Here is a 12,500-nt window from a genome sequence, read left to right on the forward strand (position 1 = left end):
TACACGAGAAGTAATGAACAATTAGAATATTTTAAGAACTGTAACATTAAAATAAATCTTCCATGTATAAACTAAGAAATACGGTAGAATAGTGTACCTGAGTGTACCCCCAAGCAAGAGAGCTCAACCCTTTTGGAAGACCATGGTACAGAGGCTATGGAATTACCCAAGGAGAGAGAACAGTGTTTTGATTTTGTAGTATCCTTCTCCTAAAAGAGCTGCTTACATTATTATTATTATCATTATCATTATTATTATTATTATTATTAGCTAAGCTACAACCCTAGTTGGAAAAGCAAGAAGCTATAAGCCTAAGGCCTCCAAAAGGAAAAAAATAGTCCAGTGAGGAAAGGAAATAAGGAAATGAATAAAAGATATAAGAAGTAATGAACAATTTAAATAAAATATTTTTAAAACATGGCCAACATTAAACCAGATATTTCATATGTAAACTATAAAATGACTTATGTCAGCCTGTTCAATATAAAAACATTGGCGGACAAGAAAACGCTCAGATCTTTCAACGGTGTTTTCGAAGCGGAAAGAATCAAATAAATTCTTATCGAAATAAAGAGTCATGTCCTTAGCAAGTGGGGCTTAGATAAATTTTGCTTGACAGTGATTGTTATGAGGAATGCATCTAGTTTTGTGGATTCAATGTTATCTGAAGCAGGAGACTCATGAAGAGAAGATGATAAGTTTAGAGTACTCATTTTATCTATTGGTACAATGCCTGGTTTATATGGGAGGACCATCAAAAAGACAGGAAGGAACTTGGGGGACCATAGAAAAACAGGAAGGAATTTGGAGGACCATCAAAAACACAGAAAGTTGGAGGAGCATCAAAAAGACAGGATGGAACTTGGAGGAGCATCAAAAAGACAGGATGGAACTTGGAGGAGCTTCAAAAAGACAGGATGGAACTTGGAGGACCATCAAAAAGACAAAACGGAACTTGGAAGACCATCAAAAAGACAGGAAGGAAAGTAGAGGACCTTCAAAAAGACAGGAAGGAACTTAGAGGACCACCAAAAAGACAGGCAGTTGGAGGAGCATCAAAAAGGCAGGAAGGAACGTGGAGGAGATTAAAAAAGATAGGAAGGAAATTGGATGGCCATCATAAAGACAGGAAGGAATTTGGAGGACCATAAAAAAGAAAGAATGGAACTTATAGGACTATCAAAATGATAGGAAGGAACCTTGAGTACAATAAAAAAGACTGGATGAAACTTGGAGGACCATAAAAAAGGCAGGAAGGAACTTCGGAGACCATCAAAAAGTCAGGAAGGAACTTGGAGGAACATCGAAAAGACAGGAAAGAACTTGGAGGGCCATCAAAAAGACAAGAAGTTGGAGGAGAATAAAAAAGACAGGAAGGATCTTGGAGGAGCCTCAAAAAGACATGAAGGACCTTGGAGGACCATAAAAAAGACATAAGGCATTTGGCAAACGCGTTAAATAGATTTGAAGATAGCTTTGCAATAATCCCCCCTCCCTAATCTTACCTTCCCTTTCTCCTCTGGGGAATCAGCCAAAACAGCACACGCTAGGACAGCCAATACTGCCAGAGACAGTAACAGCCCCCTGTTATGTGTGGGCCTGAGAGACAGCATGGCTTGCACTACAGATGTGGTGGACTTGGACTCCTCTGCTGTACTGACGACTATCGCCGTGGACTATCAGGTTGTCACTCCTCAGACGTGTGTCGGTTGCCCCTTTTTCAGCCTGTATTTCACGACGTAGGTGTAACGTGTGGGTTTGGTTTTCTAATCAAACGAATAGTTGTTCACAAGTGTTGTAAAATGCGTCACGTAACTTTGATTGTTGTCCCACTCAATTTTCGAGTGAGTGGAGGTGGCACTTGACTTCGGCAAGGACACCTGGATTACAAAAGCAGTTTGTGTGTGTGTGTCTTTGTTTCCGTTTGCTTACCTATTATTTTATGTAGAACAGGCTTACATAAGTCTTTTTTTATAGTTTATACATAGAATTATATATTTTAATGTTACTGTTCTTAGAATATTTTATTCTAATTGTTCATGACTTCTGTTGCAGTTTATTTATGTCTTCATTTCCTTTCCTCACTGGGCTATTTTTCCCTGTTGGAGCCCTTGGACTTTGTGCATCCTGCTTTCCCAACTATGGTTCTAGCTTAACTAATAATAATAGTAATAATAATAATAATAATAATAATAATAATAATATCCCTTTTAGCATACTCCTATGCCATATAACGTCATTAACTTCATTAGTCTATTGTCCTTTCTTCTCTTATTTATTGCTTAAATTGTGACCCTTTCCTCGTTATTTTCCCTGTCAACATGTAAGAATTCTCCTTAATTATTACCCAGTGTCATTTCTCCTTATCACTATTTATGATATCAATCTCTACTACTATATTTACTCTTTATTCCAAGATTGATTGATTTGAGGTTTTCTGGCATCCTGACATCTAAGGTCATTCAATTAAAACTATAAAAGCAAAGATGTCCTTATAAAAGTTAAATATCTTTCAGAAGACCTGCTTCTGAAATATATCTAAAAATTCCGCTAGCATGGTAAGACACATCATGTCCAAGAATCTTGGCAAGGATGAACCTGCCTTCCTCACCTCGAGCCTCAAACAGATATATATTTCTTTCTGTGCTATAAGTGGGACATTCGGTCAACAAATGCCTCACTGTCACAATATGGCTTGTATTGGCTAGTTAAGACCAAGACACTGTGCCCAAATTCATGTTGCAATATGGCTTTTATGGGCCGGTTAAAACACCGTATATAAGGACGTACCCAGTTCTATGGAACACTTGGAACGTATCTTAGAACGTACCCAGTTGTATGGAACACTTGGAACGTATCTTAAGACGTGCCCAGTTCTATGGAACACTTGAAACGTATCTTAGGACGTACCCTGTTCTATGGAACACTTGAAACGTATTTTAGGACGTACCCAGTTCTATGGAACACTTGGAACGTATATAAGGACGTACCCAGTTCTATGGAACACTTGGAACGTATCTTAGGACGTACCCAGTTCTATGGAACACTTAGAACGTATCTTAGGACGTACCCAGTTCTATGGAACACTTGGAACGTATTTTAGAAAGTACCCAGTTCTATGGAACACTTGGAACGTATCTTATGACAAGCCCAGTTCTATGGAAGACTTGGAACCTATCTTAGGATGTACCCTGTTCCATGGAAAACTTGGAACGTATCTTAGGACGTACCTAGTTCCATTGAACACTTGGAACGTATCTTAGGGCGTACCAAGTTCTATGGAACAATTGGAACGTATCTTAGGACGTACCCAGTTCTATGGAACACTTGGAACGTATCTTAAGACGTACCCAGTTCTATGGAACACTTGGAACGTATTTTAGGACGTACCCAGTTCTATTTAACACTTGGAACCTATCTTAGGACGTACCTAGTTCTATGGAACACATGGAACACTTGGAACGTATCTTAGGACGTACCCAGTTCTATGGAACACTTGGAACGTATCTTAGGACGTGTCCAGTTCTATGGAACACTTGAAACGTATCATAGGACGTACCCAGTTCTATGGAACACTTGGAACGTATTTTAGGAAGTACCCAGTTCTATGGAACACTTGGAACGTATCTTAGGACGTACCCAGTTTTATGGAACACATGGAACACTTGGAACGTATCTTAGGACGTACCCAGTTTTATGGAACACTTGGAATGTATCTTAGGACGTACACAGTTCTATGGAACACTTGGAACGTATCTTAGGACGTGTCCAGTTCTATGGAACACTTGAAACGTATCATAGGACGTACCCAGTTCTATGGAACACTTGGAACGTATTTTAGGAAGTACCCAGTTCTATGGAACACTTGGAACGTATCTTAGGACGTACCCAGTTCTATGGAACACATGGAACACTTGGAACGTATCTTAAGACGTACCCAGTTTTATGGAACACTTGGAAAGTATCTTAGGATGTACCCAGTTCTATGGAACACTTGGAACGTATCTTAAGACGTACCCAGTTCTATGGAACACTTGGAACGTATTTTAGGACGTACCCAGCCTTACCTTATTGCCTTATTGCCTTATTTTTTTGGGGGGTTCCCCCAGGTCCCTCAGTGTGAGGCACCTCGTATATCCACCAACTGTTCCATGGAACAGTTGGAACGTATCTTAGGGCGTACCCAGTTCTATGGAACACATGGAACACTTGGAACGTATCTTAGGACATACCCAGTTCTATGGAACACTTGGAACGTATCTTACGATATACCCAATTCTATGGAACACTTGGAACGTATCTTAGGACGTACCCAGTTCTATGGAACACTTCGAATGTATCTTAAGACGTACCCAGTTCTATGGAACACTTGGAACGTACTTTAGGACGTACCCAGTTCTCTGGAACACTTGGAACGTATCTTAGGACGTACTTAGCTGTACGGAACACATGGAACACTTGGAACGTATCTTAGGACGTACTTAGCTGTACGGAACACATGGAACACTTGGAACGTATCTTAGGACGTACCCAGTTCTATGGAACACTTGGAACGTATCTTAGGACGTGTCCAGTTCTATGGAACACTTGAAACGTATCATAGGACGTACCCAGTTCTATGGAACACTTGTAACGTATTTTAGGATGTACCCAGTTCTATTGAACACTTGGAACGTATCTTAGGACGTAACTAGTTATATGGAACACTTGGAACGTATTTTAGGACGTGCCCAGTTCTATGGAACACTTGCAACGTATTTTAGGACGTACCCAGTTCTATGGAACACTTGGAACGTATCTTAGGACGTTACCAGTTCTCTGGAACACATGGAACACTTGGAACGTATCTTAGGACATACCCAGTTTTATGGAACACTTGGAACGTATCTTAGGACGTACCCAGTTTTATGGAACACTTGGAACATATCTTAAGATGTACCCAGTTCTATGGAACACTTGGAACGTATCTTAGGACGTACCCAGTTCTATGGAACACTTAGAACTTATATAAGGACGTGCCCAATTCTATGGAACACTTGGAACGTATCTTAGGACGTACCCAGTTCTATGGAACACTAGGAACGTTTTCCTCAATCCAAGTATTACTATTTGATTAGAAAATTTATGTATCATTAACCAATACTATGATTATTTTCCAATTTTTATTTCGTGATAGAGGATAGTTTTCACTCTTCATGATACATAATAACCCTTACACTGATCCTATGAGGTCAAGATTTCAAGGGTCCTACTGTGTCTGAAAATGCCAAGTCAATCGGTCCAGTAGCTTTATTATTATTATTATTATTATTATTATTATTATTATTATTATTATTATTAATTGCTAAGCTACAACGCCAATTGAAAAAGCTGGATGCTATAAGCCCAGGGGCCCCAACAGGGAAAATATCCCAGTGAGGAAAGGGATCAAGGAAAAATAAAATATTCTAAGAACGGTAACAACATTAAAATGAAAATTTTATATATAAACTTTAAATAATTTAACAAAACAAGAGGAAGAGAAATTAGATAAAATACTGTGCCCGAGTGTACCCTCAAGCAAGAGAACTCTAACCCAAGACAATGGAAGACCATGGTACAGAGGCTATGGCACTACCCAAGACTTGAGAACAATGGTTTGATTTTGCTGCTTACCATAGCTAAAGAGTCTCCTCTACCATTACCAAGAGGAAAGTAGCCACTGGCCAATTACAGTGCAGTAGTTAACCCCTTGAGTGAAGAAAAATTGTTTGGTAATCTCAGTGTTGTCAGGTGTATGAGGACAGAGGAGAATCAGTAAAGAATATGCCAGACTATTCGGTGTATGAGTAGGCATTGAGAAATTGAATCGTAACCAAAGAGAATGTAGTACTGTCTGGCCAGTCAAAGGACCCCATAAATCTCAAATGGCAGTATCTCAACGGAAGTAGTTTTCCATTAAACATGAAAACCACTTTATAATATGAGGTTCCTTAACGCCTTTGATAATTGTAGTGATTGCTAATGTAAAGTTATCAGCTCCTTACCTCTCTTTATCCAAACTTACATTTCTTTCTAATAACTAATAACTTTTTATTAATTGTACGATTATGATGTAATGTAATAACATGATTTGTTTCCAATGATAGTTTGACTTCAGTTTTCGAGGTTAAATCTGGCCTATAGTTAATAGGTCAATAGGTTTAGATACTACAGATATAATTGAACTAATTCTGATTCCACTTTGTTCAGCTTTCCTACTGGTAGTAGGTTGGCCAGGGCACAGGCCGACCGTTGAGATACTACTACTAGAGAGTTAATGGTTCCTTTGACTGGCCAGACACTACGTTGGATTCTTCTCTCTGGTTACGGCCCACTTTTCTTTTGCCTTCACATACACCGAATAGTCTGATATATTCTTTACAGATTCTCCTCTGTCCTCATACACCTAACAATGCTGATATTACCAAATGATTCTTCTTCACTCAAGGGATTTATCTCCTGCAATGTACTTATTCAGTGGCTACTTTCGTCTTGGTAAGGGTAGAAGAGACAGTTCCAGTAAGTAGCTCTTCTAGGAGAAGGGTGCTCCAAAATCAAACCATTGTTCTCTAGTCTTGCGTAGTGCCATAGCCTCTGTAACATTGCAGGTAGTATGTTGGCCAGGGCACCGGCCACCCGTTGAGATACTACCGCTGGAAAGTTATGGGGTCCTTTGACTGGCCAGATAGTACTATATTGAATCCTTCTCTTTGGCTACGGTTGACTTTCCTCTTGCCTGCGCATACACGGAATAGTCTGGCCTATTCTTTACAGATTCTCCCCTGTCCTCATACACCTGACAACACTGAGATTACCAAATAATTCTTCTTCCCTTAAGGGGTTAACTACTGCACTGTAATTGGTCAGTGGCTACTTTCCTCTTGGTAATGGTAGAAGAGACTCTTTAGCTATGGTAAGCAGCTCTTCTAAGAGGAGGACACTTCAAAATCAAACCATTGTTCTGTAGTCTTGGGTAGTGCCATAGCCTCTGTACCATGGTCTTCCAATGTCTTGGGTTAGAGTTCTCTTACTTGAGGGTACACTTGGGCACACTATTCTATCTAATTTCTCTTCCTCTTGTTTAGTTAAAGTTTTATAGTTTATATAGGAAATATTTATTTTGATGTTACTGCTCTTAAAATATTTTCTTTTGCCTTGTTTCCTTTCCTCACTGGACTCTTTTCCCTGTTGGGGCCCCTGGGGTTATAGCACCCTGCTTTTCCAATTAGGGTTGTAGCTTAGCAATTAATGATAATGATACATTTTGGTAATGCCACAACCTCTGTACCATGGTCTACCACTTTCGAAGGGTAGAGTTCTCTTGCTTGAGGACACACTTTAGCCCTTTATTCCATCTTATTTCTCTTATTCTTGTTATCTTTAAGTTTTATAGTTTACATATAATGGATTTATTTCATTGTTATTGTTCTTAAACTTCTTTTATAGTTTATTTATTTACTTCCTTTCCTCACTGCTTCTCCAACTAGGGTTGTAGCTTAGCAGGTAATAATGATAATGTTAATAATAATAAAAATAATAATAATAATAATAATAATAATAATAATAATAATAATAATAATAATAATTTGATATCTAGTTTATTCGTTTATCTGCCAAACGAAGATATTATCAGTTCTTTGTTATTTATGGCACTAGTGTACACTACCCGCCAAAAATGATTGCTAAATATTTAGTTACACACACACGCACGAACACACACCTTCAACCCTTCCCATCTTCTGGCCCTTTCTCAAGTACATTTTAACCAGGCAGTTTCGGCAATTTGAGGGAGATTGTGGTGGTACCTCCTCTCACCGAGTTATGAATACTCTCTCTCTCTCTCTCTCTCTCTCTCTCTCTCTCTCTCTCTCTCTCTCTCTCTCTCTCTCTCTCTCTCTCTCTCATACCCGAGGAAAGGAGAGAGACCGAGTAGTCATACGTCAGGCAATGCAGCTCAGTATGATTAGAAACACAGGGGAAGATTATTTACGAAGGTATTTTAATGCTCTGAGCTAACCTAGGTCTCTAAAATGAACATTTGTACCTAAACACTAGAAGAATAACTGTTAGGGAATACAGGGGCGTAGAGTGAATTCCGGAGTTTTGCTTGGATGAATTAACAGAGTGAGAAAATGTTTAGCTAAATATAATTAATTTTTATTCATGTGTCCTTTGAGCTGAATATGGTAAAATGTCATCAAATATTTTCATCAGAATTTATTTTATTGGATTGTGAGAGAGAGAGAGAGAGAGAGAGAGAGAGAGAGAGAGAGAGAGAGAGAGAGAGAGAGAGAGAGAGAGAGAGAGAGAGAAAGAGAGAGAGAGAGAGAGAGAGCGCGCCTTATTGCCTTATTCTATGTATGTGTTCCCCCAGGTCCCTCAGTGTGAGACGCCTCGTATATCCACCAGAGAATTGCTAATGCATCTTCCAGTTTTGGATGGTCTGGGATGTATCTTAGAGAGAGAGAGAGAGAGAGAGAGAGAGAGAGAGAGAGAGAGAGAGAGAGAGAGAGAGAGAGCCTTGTTGCCTTATTCCATGGTTGGGTTCCCCCAGGTCCCTTAGTGTGAGGCACCTCGTATATCTACTAGAGAGTTGCTAATGCATATTCCGGTGTATTTTGCATCTTCCAGTATTGGATGGTCTGGGATGCATCTTAGTGAGAGAGAGAGAGAGAGAGAGAGAGAGAGAGAGAGAGAGAGAGAGAGAGAGAGAGAGAGAGAGAGAGAGAGAGAGGCTAAATAAGACACTATATAAAAAATGATTTACTGTAATTATGAAGATGAAAGATGTTCTTCAGGTTATATCCACTCCTAAATTTTCTTACGTTACATCCGATTAAAAACATTCACGTTATAAACCCCCTTTGATGAGTGAGAATATAAATCCACAATATTATAAATCCCCCTGTAAGTCGCGTTGGAAGATAAATCCGCAGCTGAAATTTAACCTTCTAAAATCCCTTAAGACACACAAAAAAAAAAAAAGAGTCGAATTAAAAGCTCTTACTGTATATGATAAATCCCACCTATTTAAAAATATAAATCCAGTCTGCAATAAAGCCAAACAAATCACCCATACATCCATACAATAAATCCGCTTAAAACATACAAAATCTTCCTCAGGCAGATCAATAAATTAGTAGACGACAAATCCGTTTAAAATCTTTTACATGTTAAATCCGACCTATTCAAAAATATAAATCCAGCCTTGAATTTTAGCCAAACAAATTACCTATAAATCAATACGCTAAATTAGAATAAAATTGTAACGAAATTTGATTTGTAGCTAGGCAAATCACCCATATATCCATGTGCCAAATTGGATTAAAATCGTAATAAAATTTTAATTGTAGCTAGACAAATCACCCATAAATCCATACGATAAATCAGAATAAAATCTTGATAAAATTTTAATTGTAGCTAGACAAATCACCCATAAATCCATACGATAAATCGGAATAAAATCGTAATAAAATTTTAATTGTAGCTAGACAAATCACCCATAAATCCATACGATAAATCGGAATAAAATCGTAATAAAATTTTAATTGTAGCTAGACAAATCACCCATAAATCCATACGATAAATACGAATAAAATTTTAATTGCAGCTAGACAAATCACCCATAAATCCATGTGCCAAATTGGATTAAAATCGTAATAAAATTTTAATTGTAGCTAGACAAATCACCCATAATCCATACGATAAATTGGAATAAAATCGTAATAAAATTTGAATTACAACTAGACAAATCACCCATAAATCCATACAATAAATCGGAATAAAATCGTAATAAAATTTTAATTGTAGCTGGACAAAACACCCATAAATCCATGCGCCAAATTGGATTAAAATCGTAATAAAATTTGAATTGTAGCTAGACAAATCACCTATAATCCATACGATAAATTGGAATAAAGTCGTAATAAAATTTTAATTGTAGCTAGACAAATCACCCATAAATCCATACGATAAATTGAAATAAAATTGTAATAAAATTTTAATTGCAGCTAGACAAATCACCAATAAATCCATACGATGAATCAGAATAAAATCGTAATAATATTTAAATTGTAGCTAGACAAATCACCCATAAATCCATACGATAAATTGGAATAAAATCGTAATACAATTTGAATTGTAGCTAGACAAATCACCCATAAATCCATACGATAAACTGGAATAAAATCGTAATAAAATTTCAATTGTAGCTAGACAAATCACCTTTAGATTCATATGCCAAATTAGAAAAAAATCATAATAAAATTTTGATTGTAGCTAGACGAATCACCCATCAATCCATAGATAAATCGGAATAAAATCGTAATAAAACTTGAATTGTCGCTAGACAAATCACCCGCAAATCCATACGATAAATCGGAATAAAATTGTAATAAAATTTGAATTGTAGCTAGACAAATCAGCAATAAATCCATACGATAAATCGGAAGAAAATCGTAATAGAATTTGAATTTTAGATAGAAAAATCACCCATAAATCCATACGAGAAATTGGAATAAAATCGTAATAAAATTTGAATTGTAGCTAGACAAATCACCCATAAATCCATATATGAATCGTTGTAAAATCGTAATATAATTTGAATTGTAGCTAGAGAAATCACCCATAAATCCATACGATAAATCGAAATAATATCATAATAAAATTTGAATTGTAGCTAGACAAATCACCAATAAATCCATACGATAAATCGGAATAAAATCGTAATAATATCTGAATTTTAGATAGAGAAATCACCCATAAATCCATACGATAAATCGGAATAAAATCGTAATAAAATTTTGATTGTAGCTAGACAAATCACCCATAAATCCATACGCCAAATTGGAATAAATTCGTAATAAAATTTGAATTGTAGCTAGAAAAATCACCCATAAATCCATACGATAAATCAGAATAAAATCGTAATTAAATTTGAATTGTAGCTAGAGAAATCACCCATATATCCATACGATAAATCAGAATAAAATCGTAATACAATAAGAATTGTAGCTAGACAAATAACCCATAAATCCTTACGATAAATCGGAATGAAATCGTAATAAAATTTGAATTGTAGCTAGAGAAATCACCCATAAATCCATACGATAGATCGGAATGAAATGGTAATAGAATTTTAATTGTAGCTGGACAAATCACCCATAAATCCATACGATAAATTGGAATAAATTCGTAATGAAATTTCAATTGTAGCTAGAGAAATCACCCATCTATTCATACAATATATTGGAATAAAATCGTAATAAAATTTTAATTGTAGCTGGACAAATCACCGATAAATCCATACGATAAATCAGAATAATAAAATCGTTATAAAATTTGAATTGTAGCTAGACAAATCACCCATAAATCCATACGATAAATTGGAATAAAATCGTAATAAAATTTGAATTTTAGCTAGACAAATCCCCCATAAATCCATACGATAAACTGGAATAAAATCGTAATAAAATTTCAATTGTAGCTAGACAAATAACCCATAGATATATAAAAAAAATCGGAATAAAATTGTAATAAAATTTGAATTTTAGCTAGAGAATTCACCCATAAATCCATACGATAAATCAGAATAAAATCGTAATAGAATTCGAATTGTAGCTACACAAATCACCTATAAATCCATACGCCAAATTGGAATAAAATCGTAATCAAATTTGAATTGTAGCTAGAGATATCACCCATAAATCCATACGATAAATTGGAATAAAATCGTAAAAAAATTTGAATTGTAGCTAGACAAATCACCCATAAATCCATGCGATAAATCGGAATAAAATCGTAATAAAATTTTTATTGTAGCTGGACAAATCACCCATAAATCCATACAATACATTGGAATAAAATCGAAATAAAATTTTAATTGTAGCTAGAGAAATCACCCATAAATCAATACGATAAATCGGAATAAAATCGTAATAAAATTTCAATTGTAGCTGGACGAATCACTTATAAATCCATACGATAAATCGGAATAATAAAATCGTTATAAAATTTGAATTGTAGCTAGACAAATCACCCATAAATCAATTCGCCAAATTGGAATAAAATCGTAATAAAATTTTAATGTAGCTAGACAAATCACCATTAAATCATTGCGATAATTCGGAATAAAATCCTAATAAGACTTTAATTTTAGCGAGACAAATCACCTATAAATCCATACGATAAATCGGAATAAAATCGTAATAACATTTGAATTGTAGCTAGACAAATCACCAATAAATCCATACAATAAATCGGAATAAAATCGTAATAAAATTAGTTGAATTATAGCTAGACGAATCACCCATAAATCCATAAGATAAATCGGAATAAAACCGTAATACAATTTTAATTGTAGCTAGAAAAATCACCCATAAATCCTTACGATAAATCGGAATAAAATCGTGATAAAATTTGAATTGTAGCCAGAGAAATCACCCATAAATTCATGCGATAAATCGGTATAAAATCGTAAT

At 35.9% G+C, this 12,500-nt stretch overlaps 1 protein-coding gene across 1 annotated transcript in view; it reads right to left on the reverse strand.

Annotated features, from left to right (window-relative positions):
• Positions 1 to 1,685, reverse strand: part of LOC137633098 (mucin-2-like) — a 40,525-nt gene extending 38,840 nt beyond the window's left edge. Inside the window, exon 1 of the mRNA XM_068365259.1 lies at positions 1,506 to 1,685. Within this exon, the coding sequence (XP_068221360.1) occupies positions 1,506 to 1,613 (108 nt within the window). The 5' untranslated portion in view covers positions 1,614 to 1,685. The remainder of the gene's footprint in view (positions 1 to 1,505) is intronic.
• Between the last annotated feature and the right edge of the window lie 10,815 nt (positions 1,686 to 12,500).

The sequence above is a fragment of the Palaemon carinicauda genome, chromosome 42 (genome assembly GCF_036898095.1).
Source record: "Palaemon carinicauda isolate YSFRI2023 chromosome 42, ASM3689809v2, whole genome shotgun sequence".
Taxonomy (NCBI): domain Eukaryota; kingdom Metazoa; phylum Arthropoda; class Malacostraca; order Decapoda; family Palaemonidae; genus Palaemon; species Palaemon carinicauda.